Source organism: Dipteris shenzhenensis, chromosome 12 (assembly GCF_047967505.1).
Source record: "Dipteris shenzhenensis isolate YYH24624 ecotype China chromosome 12, Dip_SZ_1.0, whole genome shotgun sequence".
Classification (NCBI taxonomy): Eukaryota; Viridiplantae; Streptophyta; class Polypodiopsida; order Gleicheniales; family Dipteridaceae; genus Dipteris; species Dipteris shenzhenensis.
The window spans coordinates 51,702,018-51,713,450 of record NC_141607.1 but is presented as its reverse complement, the minus strand read 5'-3'; the positions used below and the strand labels follow the sequence as shown (position 1 = coordinate 51,713,450).

Genomic DNA, 11,433 nt, shown 5'->3' with positions numbered 1-11,433 from the left:
TATACAATGAACCTGTAACATTTTTACGGCAGGCAGCCTAGGGGAAAGTTTGTGTTTTTTGAGCACTTCTTGAGCCACTTGTCACAATCATGGCATTGATTTCAAGCAAATCTAACGGTGTGAAAAGCAAGGTGCAAAAGCATAGTTAAGCTTTTTATTTGAGAAAACCATAGAAGTGCTTTTGTCATAAATCTATATAAATCGTAACAAGCACATGATTGTAAGCATTGTCTATGTCTTCAACCAACAGTGGAGAGGTCTGGTTGCTTGCAATGTCTTCAACCAATAGTGCAAAGATTCCGAGGTAAGATTCTCTCCCAATTGATGTGCATTTGGTATTTTTTGTTTACAGATTTGAGGTTGCAAGACAATTGAATGATTAGAGCTCTACGGGAATAACAATGATCGATCTATCTATCTGTCTATCACTTTGCACGTCACGTTAGCTACAGTGGCGACACTGCAGTGAGGTTGTTGGAAGCCGGCCAGGCTCCGGGATTTGGTGTTAAGCAGCCGCAAGTAGCCAAGATGGATTTGTGTTTAAGCACATAAGCGTAACAAAGGCCTTGAAGAGATGAAGGCCAGCGTGGCATAGCTTTTTGGTAGGAGAAGCTTTGGAGAGCCTCGTGATGATCCTATGCTCTGGAAGAGGAAGAAGAGGAAGAGGAATCTGAAGAAGAGGGAGAGAAGAGGGAAAAGAGAAAGCGGAGGAGAAGAGGAAGAAGAGGGAAAGGAAAGAGGGAAAGAAGAGGAAGATCCTCTTAGGCTCACATTGGCTAGTTTTCGAGATATTGTCTCTAAGATCAAAGAAATTGCCAAAAGACGACAAGAATTCGAATTTTGCCTATCATGTTGCTCGTAGTGACTTTACCAACGTTCGACTACGATTACGACTATTCAAGTAATATGCCAGTTTCTTATCCATTCGCGAGACTTATCCTTGGCGCTAATATTCTCGACATTATCTTGGCACCCAAGGAAGGGCCCATTCCCTCGAATTATAAGTCTTTGGAGAAGGAAGCGTGCCGCCTCCCCACCCACACTATGTTATAATAATTATATATTATATATTATCATATAAATACTTTTAATTACTCTTCCATTCAAAATTTCTTGTTTTCGATTTGAATTCTTACAACGCTCCTTTCGTTTAATGCATGTTATCGATGTGAGGGAGCAAGTAAATCCAAGATGGATGTAAGATTGAAGGATAACGACACCTTTATTCAAATGGCTATAGTCTATGTGACTATTGTATACACTGCAACAAGGATCATTTATTGTATCGACTTATTGATGTTTTTATTGGACTTCAACTTCCAAAATATGGATATCACGAACTCAATAATAAATCACCACCCTGGGCATTTGCAAGGAGGATCGAGTTCTAACAAACCCTGTGTCACGTCTCATGCCTACCATTTTACTCATTCACTTCTTTTCTTAAAATTTTAATAGAATACTAAAGGATTCAGCTTCAATTTTGAGTTAGTAGTTACATGCTCCATGATGAAAAGGCTGCCACATGCTCCACGATGAAAAGGCTGCCTAGAGTTAATTTCACCAGTAAAAGAACACTGATTAGGAGTTGCCACCTCCCAAGGCATGTGACCACCTTGGAAGGCATGTGAGCGAGGCAGAGGCATCAGGCATGCCAACTTCTTTCTTTGCTGGCGTGTGAGAATCGTGATGGCGTGATGAAAGAGGCCAGGTGGAGGAGCATCAGCGAGGGACCTCTTCCAATCATGCTGGACGCTCATCAAATTTGAAAGATTAATTTGAGCTCAGGTTCGTGTATATGATTGATTGCCCCTCATTCCCCATTCGCAGCAGATAGGTGGTCCTCCCAATTGGAGCGTGGATTACCGGTTCTTTCGCCGGAATGGCAGAAAGTCGAGTTGCCCAAGAATCACGGGATAGTTCGGAAGTCTAGATTAATTCTTCCTGGTCCCGGCAACGCTGGGGATATTATATGTGACCTGCTGCCAGTCTGATCTTGAGGGCGGCTTATCTGAACCGGATTTATTGCAACGACTATGTTCTTGTGCGTCGTAGGTGGATCCATCATGTAACAAAAATCAAGCCGGCCAACGAAGACGACAGCAAAAAAGAACCTCGATGAGACGGGCAGGGAAAAATCAGCAATGGCCTCGATCAAAAGGTTAGCGATGGTCTCGAAAGAATCGACAGAAATCAAGGCCATCCAGACTCCAGAGCTCAAGGTTAGTCGACATAATCAGAACTACCTCAATTTCGATTCTCGATCAAGAATCGTTACCAACGAATCTCCAGTATTATCGACGATTCGACATCGACGGAAACCGCACGAGTGCCTATCATAAATAAGCAAGAGCAGTATGCATCAATGTTGAGCGGTCATCGGTCCACACTGCAGCGCCCACCTCATCCACGACCACTTGCGCGCTCGTGCACGCAAATAATGCACCACCAGTCTGGCAGAGTCCGTCCAGACTAAGACAACGATGCGTAAACGAATTTGCGCTCTAGAGTCTACACACGCGCATAGAAAGTTCTTGAAGCGAGCATTTTACATCGGAAGATTCCACCTTCGAACAGGACAGCCACACCGTCGCAAGGCACATACCCGTGATTACAGCTAGACTCGAAACTACTTGCAGCTTGCCCACAAGAAGGCACAAATTTGCGTTAATTCCCTTTACTCGATGATTTCCTTCCATCTGAATAACCTATGGGACTTCTATTCTTCCATCTATTCAACTTTCCCAGCAACCTGCAAATCATCTTCGTGATTTTGTGAAAAAAAAATATGCGTGCAGTAAGCTAATCTAATCACCCAAAATACATGACCAGTGGCGTGAATCCATATTTAATACCGAATGCCCAGATCATCAGCATGCGCCTCATGTCAGACAGGCCAACATTCCAGTCGTTCTGCAAAACTCCATTTCGTTCATTGATAGGAAGGTGAGGACTAATTTACCGTTCTTTCAGCACCTGTGAAGTTTGGAGTTGATGAGCCATCCAATTATTACACCCCCGATTATTTTGACTTCCAATGAAGCTAAAATCGCCCGGGATGTAGCATATATCTCACAACTCCATTTCTTTACCACTCTTCATTAAGAAAGGCACAAGCCTGAGAAATTTAGAGTAATAGATCCATCCACCTGATTATCTAAAGCTGGTGCAGCTATATCGCCCACGCATAACCAGCCATTTCCTTCTATCCACGCCTAAGATGATGTGTTGCGATCCAAGAATGACAAAATAGTTAATCTCTTAAAACCCAGTGTATAAATTGCTCTTTCTATGGGCTAGGTTCATCCTTGTAGTAAAATCGTTATTCCCGTCCACAGCACCTGAAATCCGGCAGTTACATAACTGCTGGCACGCCTGCCCTCCCCACGAGATCTAGATGTGTTGAATATATTGCGAACTGCATGAAGTCATTGAGGGTTAAGTTGACAAAGCTCTTCACGCTCTGCTTTCTAAGACTTTCTTTCACCGATCAGCCTGTGTTTCTTAAGACCCGATGGATGTACCACGTTCAGTTTGCAGGAGATCCAGGTGGCAGGGAAAGGTGGGCATACACGTCAGGCTCCCTTAAGTTCCTGTGAGATATCTGTAGCAGCCAAAAACATGGACAAGCGCTAGAAGAAAGCCTAAGCATGCCCCTAATGCTACTGGACGTTCAAAAATAAGAGTACAGCATCCATATATTTACATGTACCATTGATAATGCAAAATTGCAACTCACGTTCATAGTTATGTCAACAAATGTACTGAATTGAGAAAATCAAGATTTGAAGTTATAGTAAACCGTGCAATACGTTCATTGTTATGTCAACGAATGTACTGAATTGAGAAAATCAAGATTTATAGTTATAATAAACCTTACTGAATTGAATTTCCTATTTTCAATGTGAGGGGTACATACAGCGGTGCAGTACGTCCTGTAGAGTTTTTTATTTAGAAATAACAGTGCTTTTGACAGCCTCACATATTGTCCCACTCAACGACACGGCTGAACTGCTTGTGTTCCATTGTTAGACACGCTATTATTTTACATATGAAACTTGGTCTTGGTCTTTACTAACAGACTACAACTTTACACACACACATATATACATATTACACAGCAATCTTTTTGAAGTCTCAGCTAACCGAATGCATCTGAAATGAGTCCTCAGAGAGCAGTCCATGAAGAGCATAGCATAAGCTGCTGGAGGAAGCCAAATTTTTGGAGATCTTTAAATACACCCAGGATCAACAACCAAATTATGGAAAGCAAGAAAGTAGTAAGCAATTTATCAATGCTGTTCCGTACAGGGCAGACTAATCACTCTTGACATCCCACAACCGCGTGCATAACCATACATACATGCATACATGAGCACATTCCTAGAACGAAAGTAGGGTTGTCCTTGACTTGGTCAAAGCATCCAAAAACAATTGAAATTTATAAAACGTATAGATCTTCCAACACATCACACTTCAAGTTGGTGAAAGTTTTTTTAATCACTTTCTTTGGTTCTACATCTAGCAACTGAAATAATTTTGCTAAGACTTCACTTGACAATCTCGTATACATCTAGGGGCATAGAGAAATTGAACTAAAATTTCATCAGAAACCCTAGGCTTCTTCCGTATTTTCGTTTATACTTTGCTCCTCTCAAAAGGGAGATCACAAGATGGAGAGGTTGGGAGACATTCGGCAGGACTCGTCAATACACAAATTACATCCAGACTTCCAAACAGTTGGTTATGATAAACAGGTTTGTCCACAACTGCACATAGCTTGGAACAGTCCTTGTCTCCTGAAGAAGACTTCATTCCTGATCTGAACGCTCCTCCAAAAAGTGGAGTAAGAAAATTTCAGCTATAAAGGTAAGCCCTTCCTGTCAACCTAGCATGAGGCCGAACGTTCAGGCTATTAAAATATAGCACAACTCTCGAAACAACCTGTATTGTAAAAATGAGTGGCAAGAATGACACATCTACAAGCTGTAGTGCTGCACAGCATACTCCAGTGCTTGCTGACTTGGTCCAAGGATCTCCTTAACTTTCATGCCATTCTTGTAGATTTTAAAAGTTGGGACGAAATTAATACTTTCAGTCTTCGCCAAATAAGTATTCTCTTCTATGTCAACCTGAAACACGACCAGGGCAACCAACATTTCAGCACCCTTCAATATATATCGAAAAGCAGCAGCATTCGATAAGTTTAACATGTGAAATTAGAGAACTACTATGGAGTCTGTCGCTCTGAACCTTCCTCAAAAAAAATTCTCTAAAAGGAATTGAAGATGTTGACAAGGACGTTACTTTCATAAAATTAACAGAAGGATAACGTTTGCACAAGTCATCCATAAATGGAGAGATCTGTTTGCAACGTTCATTCCGCCTTGTAATAAACTGCACCACGACCAAACCTGCATTGTAAGAATCGATCAAAACCTCAGAACACAAAATCCTCATGGATGTGAAGTCCTGATTTATTCCGAGCTTGGCATAATCATATACAAAGAATTCCTGCCATGCCATGTTTACAGGACTCCCCATATTAAGGTCTCTCAGGATAAGCGTACTTCCATGCATAATGATAAGATAGCTCTCGTGTTTATGACTATATCCATAGCAGCACATGTTTTACATCACTTCTCCAAAAGCAAAAGCATTATCAAAGTGAGAACTAGACAGCAAAGCTACTCAGATAGTCCTTTACAACCTCGGTAATCATCACTGAATCGGGCTTTTGTGAGAAATCTAGAAACAATCTATGTCTACACACTCGAGTTATGACAAAAAGAAGACCTGGAAATGTGACAGCTTCTCGAAACTGGTCATTAGTTGACACCACCTCCACATCCCCACCAAATCTCATTTTGTAAATCTCTTCTCCACGTGATTTTTTGATGGCAACTTGTACATCAAAAAGTCCACGAGCAACATCCATGTCCCCTGGAACCTCCTTCAGTAAGGCTTCGTAGTCTATTAGAGCATCCTCCCACCGCTCGAGCTGCCATTCAAATTCCAGACGACAGATGAGGACAGAACCCACAAGCATTAGGAAAGCATAGGGCAAAAAAAGGTTGGTCTTATGCCACACAGGCCATCCGATCGTATGATGGACTTTGACATCTTTGACAAGACCAAAAGAGTGGCACCTTAGCATTACAATTGGCCCTTCTCATAAGTGCTTTTGTATAGTTGGGCTGGATATCCAATGCTGCATTACAATCCTCAACAGCTTTTTCCCACTGACCTAGCTTGGATCTGCATGCTGCTCTGTTGCACAATAGTACTGCATTAACGGGATCACTTTCAAGCCCCTCACCATACGCTGCAGAGGCCTCAAAAAACTTGCCTGACTTGAATAGTTCATTTCCAGAATTACGGGCATGACAGACTGCACGGGCCTTTCTCAATAAAGTAAACACCTCCACACTTCTTGGATCCACGCGTGCAGCAGATTCAGAAGCAATCACTGCCAGTTCAAACCTGTTAAAAGCACTTGGCGAGGTCAAGAAAGAACCACATATACAATGCATATGCTAAACAATAATGAAGTCTACAGTGCAACAGTTCTCAAAGATAGCCTAAATTTTACTTATTACCATGAAAACAAAATAGAAATACCTGCCAAGTGCCATATCAATCTGTGCCTTGAGAACAAAAAGAAATGAATCTACGGGAGTGACTCCAAGCTTTGTCAAAGAGCTTTCCACCTTTTGAGCGGTAGACAAGATCACATCAGCCTCCTCCGGCCTATGAAGCCTTAACAATGCCTCCGCTTTGTAGCCAAATACCTGCCATGTGTGACTTCTGAACTCTCATGTACGCATATACACTTGAATTACTGAAGTTTAACGAGACTAATGCATAAGCAATTTCTATATCGTCTCCTCGTTAGTTCCCCTATCATCTATGTGATTGCAAATCTAAGGAAACCCAACTGGGCAACCGAGAGGAAAACCAAACTCAAATATTGCCACAATCTTGTAGAATTGAATCTCATTGTCAATTGATTACTTCTAAGAGGAAAAAGAAACCTGAGGTGCAGAATCTGCTCCACCCACGACAGCTGCATCGCTTTCCCTTATGACACCCTTCCAATTTGCAGCCTTTCTCATCTCTATGCATCTAGAGATATGCTTTTTAACCTCCTCAACACCTCGTAACTTTTCAAGATCACTCTGCTGCCCTGAAGCTTGATAATGTCTTTTGGAGCTCTCCACGAGGCCCAACCTGTGCGGGAATGCCAGAAAGTACAGATTAGCAATTATGCATTGGCTATCTCACAGGAACAGGCAAGTTGCTTAAAACATGGCTCACCTAAGATACAGGGATGCTGCTCTTTGGTGTGCTCGTACGTAGAAGGGATCCAATTTGATGGCCTCCTCACTTTCATGCACGGCCTCTGCCAGACGCCCAAGCCCAGAGAGAGCAGCTGCCTTGTTGCTTCGATAGGATGGATGGCCTGGAGATAGTGCAATGGCCCTTTCATACAGAGAGAGGGCTTCAGAAAAGAGACCCCTCTTGTACAGCTCATTCCCAGCAGTCTTCACTTCTTCTGGATCCTTGCTACAAAGGGCTCGCTTTATCAGAACACTATCACTTGCTAATTCTGCATTTCCACTACCAGGGGCATCTACTCCATTCTTTGGAGCATCAACTTTTCCAACCACCTTGGTTGCGAATCCATTGCTTGAGATTCCAGAGTTTAACACATTCCCATTCGCAGCGGTTGGTCCATGGCTGAGATTCCCCCCAACATTGAGAATATTTCCATTTGCAAAATCAAATTTCTCGGTACACTTGGCAGCAACACCATTGCTTGTGCTTCCCCCACCATTCATAACATTTCCATTCCAATTCCCTTTCCGCAAATTTCCCATGTTAGAAATATTAGGAGAAGCAGAACTTGATCTGATTGGGCTAACGGCAGTGGACCTTGCTCCTTTTGATCTGATTGGGCTAACGGCAGTAGACCTTGCTCCTTTTTTAGCGTTTGTACCAGTAACTATTCGTCCATTTATGTTGCCCTCGCCTGAAATTCTTGGAGCAGCAGAGCTGCCTCTCGAGCTTCCACTCCCATTGTTGCTTAGGTCTGCAGAGACTTTTGCAGATGGAGTGGTGGTGCTAGCTCTGATAGTTCCAGTCCCACTCGTGCTCAGTTCCCCAGAGTTTCTTGGACTGGAAGTAGCGCTACCTCTAAGATTTCCATTGCCAGCAATGCTGAACTCACCAGAGTTCCTTGGCGTGGAAGAGCCTCTATTTGTGATACTGGGGCCTTGGCTATCACTAGGCGTAACCCTTGCAGAAGCAGATTTTCCCACGAGGCCAGCCCCACCTGTTCCAACGATATTTCCAATCCCTCTATTGTTGCAATTTGGACTTGCTCCATTACCCAACATGTTACCTGCGGAAGGAGTTTTCATTCCTCTTGCCGTTTCTGCGGTTGGGCTGCCACCATTAGAACTACCACAATTGGATACAGCTTCTCCGTGTCCACAATTTCCTACCTTGAAATTCCCCGCACCAGGACCCCCACCATTCGGGCTTCCTTTTGGAGCAATTGTGGCTCCAAAGCCTGAAGAATTCTCTACGGACTTCGTAGACTTGGGTCCTGCAATGTTACCGCTGGTATAGCCTACCTGCAGGGAACTTTCTGTAGTAACCTTGCTTGCTTTTCTTGAACCTTCCATAGAGAACGAATTCCCTAGGCTGCCGTTTTTGCTATCACCATCATCCAGGTTGTGGGTAGTCCCGTTCAATAACGTAGAGGAACCGCCATTTGCGCCAACCTTTGGATGGAAACCATTTGTGGAGCCTCCGAATTTGCCCGCTCCGATGTAGAGTCCACCATTCTGATTGCCAAACTTGGAAGGCACGCGATCGACTCCACCATCGGTCCTACTCTTTGCTCCGTCGCTGCATCTATTACCAGTACCATTTATCCCTAAATTTCCAACGTCATTTCTTTCATCGTGTGAGCTTCCACCCTGAAGGGAATTCACCTCCCTTTTGCTATCTACATGTGCAGAGCTATAGCTTGAACCGTTACTTTTAGGGGTACTTTGATACAAATTTACATTGCCAGTTGGCCCATTGACACTGTAAATATTTTTCTTGAAACCTCCTGTGTAGACTTCGATAGGACCGGCAACGACCTTCTTACCTTCGACATGACAGTCGGCCATTTCTACTAGTCGAAGTCGATTCCTGAAATTGAATCAATTATCAGCTCACACCCATAACCTATGGCGGGTCAGTTTACAATGTTTGCTTAGACTCTTCCTGGCATAACCTATAGCGGGTCAGTTTACAATGTTTACTTAGACTCTTCCTGGCATAATGTTTACCTCGTGTTATCCGCAGAGTCAAGGTGTCTCTTCGTCGACCACTGTGCAAAGTTAGGATCTTCTGGCGTCCACAGCTGCATATGCCTTCCTCTTTCACCAAACGGATAAATTGAGCAACACAACCCATAAGAAAAGTAGGACTACTCATGTGCGCAATACGAGCGTGGTCTCTTCACTCGATTCACAGATACGAAAATGACAAAGTTGCTATATCTCTCGAGTCTTATCTCCTTCAACGCGATTGTTTCCGTAAGCGGAGCTCTGAAATATGGATAAACAGATCTATCCAGCCCAATATAATCACGCACAATTGTGGCCGAACACGAAAGCCCTCAGCAAATGGATCCACGGCTGTCATTAAGCTAGCCCATATTCTGAGCTCAATGAGTAAGCACAATTCTTATTGCAACACGACTAGATAACGTTCCCACGCCTCAGGGGCAACTGTATTCTCCCAGCTGGAGATAGTAAGCAGCGCCATTTGTGGAGTTCTTCGAAGAAATAACAGAGGGGAAGTGCAGGCTCGTGGAGCAAGCTTTTGCGGTGACATCCGGTCAGTCTAGATGGCATACACGCGACAAGTCGACACAGAAGCGAGAAGAGTCCAAAGATGAACTCAGGAGATTTTTATCAGATAGGCAAAGATAATGCGCGGATTGAAGGAGACTGCGCGCAGGTGATAGCTACTTTTTTTTCAATCAAAGAAGTTGGTAATGCTGCAGAAGGAGCCTCTGACACGACAGGAGAAAAGAGGGACGGACAGATGGAAAAAATTTCACCGAGGGCTTACAAAGGAAGATGGAAGGGAAGGAGTCAGGGATAAGGGGCGGGGAGAAGGGTAACTACAGCGTGACAACAGAAAGTGTATCTCCTAAAGCTTCACGACAGAAAGACGAGCTGTTAAGGGGAGAAATGCCGAAGCAGGGATTCTTGAAAGCTTCGCCGAAGGGCAGATGCTCTTAGGAGGGAAGGTGAGAGAAACCGAGGTTCAAATGCAGGGGAACTCGCTGAGTATAGCAAAATACGGCGTCTACTCCTCTCTTGCTCTTGCTCACAGTCTGTAGTGCTTCTTCGCACTTCCCTCCCGCTAAGCCTTCGACAAGAAATTAGCCGCTCACTCCCTCGCCTCTAGATATTGAGCTCCTGGGGCTTCCCCTCCCTCTTTCTCAGACACGCTCGGGATTTACAAGTCAGCTACAGCAGACCAGAGGCTGGCTCCTACACAGCAGCTCTGCTCAAAGGCAGAGTTTGATGGTTTGCAAAGGGTGGGGGGGGGGGGGGGGGGGGGGGGGGCTGGGGAAGAAGGTCGGGGGAGGAGAAGATAAGAACGAAGCGGAAGAGAGGAGAGCTGGAATGAAGGAGAGGGAGGGGATCGAGCAGAGAGTGCAGAGCAGAATTGGGCGAGATAGCGGCTATAAAAGAAAGGTACCGGTGAAAGAATCAGAGAGAAAGAGAAAGAGAGAGAAGAGGATAAGATGGGAAAGTGGAGGAGGAGGCGGAGGAGAGAAGAAGAGCAGAAAGAGAGAGGAGAGGCGAGGGAAGCTATGGAGAATGCAGGTTGGGGAAGGGGGGGAAAGGAGAAGAGGGTTGAAGGTGGAAGAGGTGAGTAAAGAGGTTGTGAGGGGGGACGCCATAGCCAGGGGAGCTCAGAGCTCCACCCCCCGAAAAACACACCAAACTGTCCCAAAACCGCAATTTTGGTCTCTCCGAAGAAGACGACCATTTATTAATCCCCCAAAATAAACATAACCCCATTTTTAAAATCCTCCATATTAACCTATTCCCCCCGTACTACTACTACTATTCCACGTATGTTGTTTTATTATCTTCTATGGCCATCCTTCGTACTTGCTTTCCTACGTGGCTCCAGCTCATCCCCCACCCACCCCCCCATCTGCCCCCCCCCAAGCCGGTTCAAGTCTCGCCACGTGTCCTCCCATCCCCCACCCCGTGCTCTTCCCCCACGTGGCTCTCCCTCCCCTCCCCACGTCGGCTCCACGCCCTCTCACCCCTTTCTTCGTTTTGCAGCTTTTGCGCTTTTACTCCCAAAAGTCTCTCTTCTTTTTCACACGCCCACTTCTTCCTC

General features: G+C 44.6%; 1 protein-coding gene across 3 annotated transcripts; it reads right to left on the bottom strand.

Moving 5' to 3' along the window:
• Window positions 1-4,590: 4,590 nt before the first annotated feature.
• LOC147896366 (TPR repeat-containing thioredoxin TTL1-like) lies at window positions 4,591-11,024 on the bottom strand. Of its 3 annotated transcripts, XM_087382135.1 has the most exons (9): window positions 9,348-11,024; window positions 7,975-9,207; window positions 7,318-7,935; window positions 7,035-7,230; window positions 6,622-6,791; window positions 6,150-6,483; window positions 5,797-6,001; window positions 5,308-5,414; window positions 4,591-5,132 (listed from the first exon to the last, which is right to left on the bottom strand). In XM_087382135.1, the coding sequence occupies exons 1-9, from the start codon at window positions 9,425-9,427 to the stop codon at window positions 4,980-4,982; spliced, it is 3,096 nt and encodes a 1,031-aa protein (XP_087238261.1). In that variant the 5' UTR covers window positions 9,428-11,024; the 3' UTR covers window positions 4,591-4,979. The 3 variants fall into 3 exon arrangements, with proteins under 3 accessions (XP_087238261.1, XP_087238262.1, XP_087238260.1); XM_087382136.1 differs by having other exon boundaries at window positions 7,318-9,243; window positions 9,293-11,024; XM_087382134.1 differs by having other exon boundaries at window positions 7,318-9,207.
• Window positions 11,025-11,433: the final 409 nt, after the last annotated feature.

Bases quoted from the DNA above. Each gene is read 5' to 3' on its own strand.
- LOC147896366 (XM_087382134.1), bottom strand. From the start codon at position 9,427: ATGCAGCTGTGGACGCCAGAAGATCCTAACTTTGCACAGTGGTCGACG. The intron at 6,484-6,621 runs GTATTTCTATTT...TGCTTTTAACAG, and splicing joins ATTGATATGGCACTTGGCAG to GTTTGAACTGGCAGTGATTG. The intron at 5,415-5,796 runs GTCTTCTTTTTG...CTTACAATGCAG, and splicing joins AGAAGCTGTCACATTTCCAG to GTTTGGTCGTGGTGCAGTTT.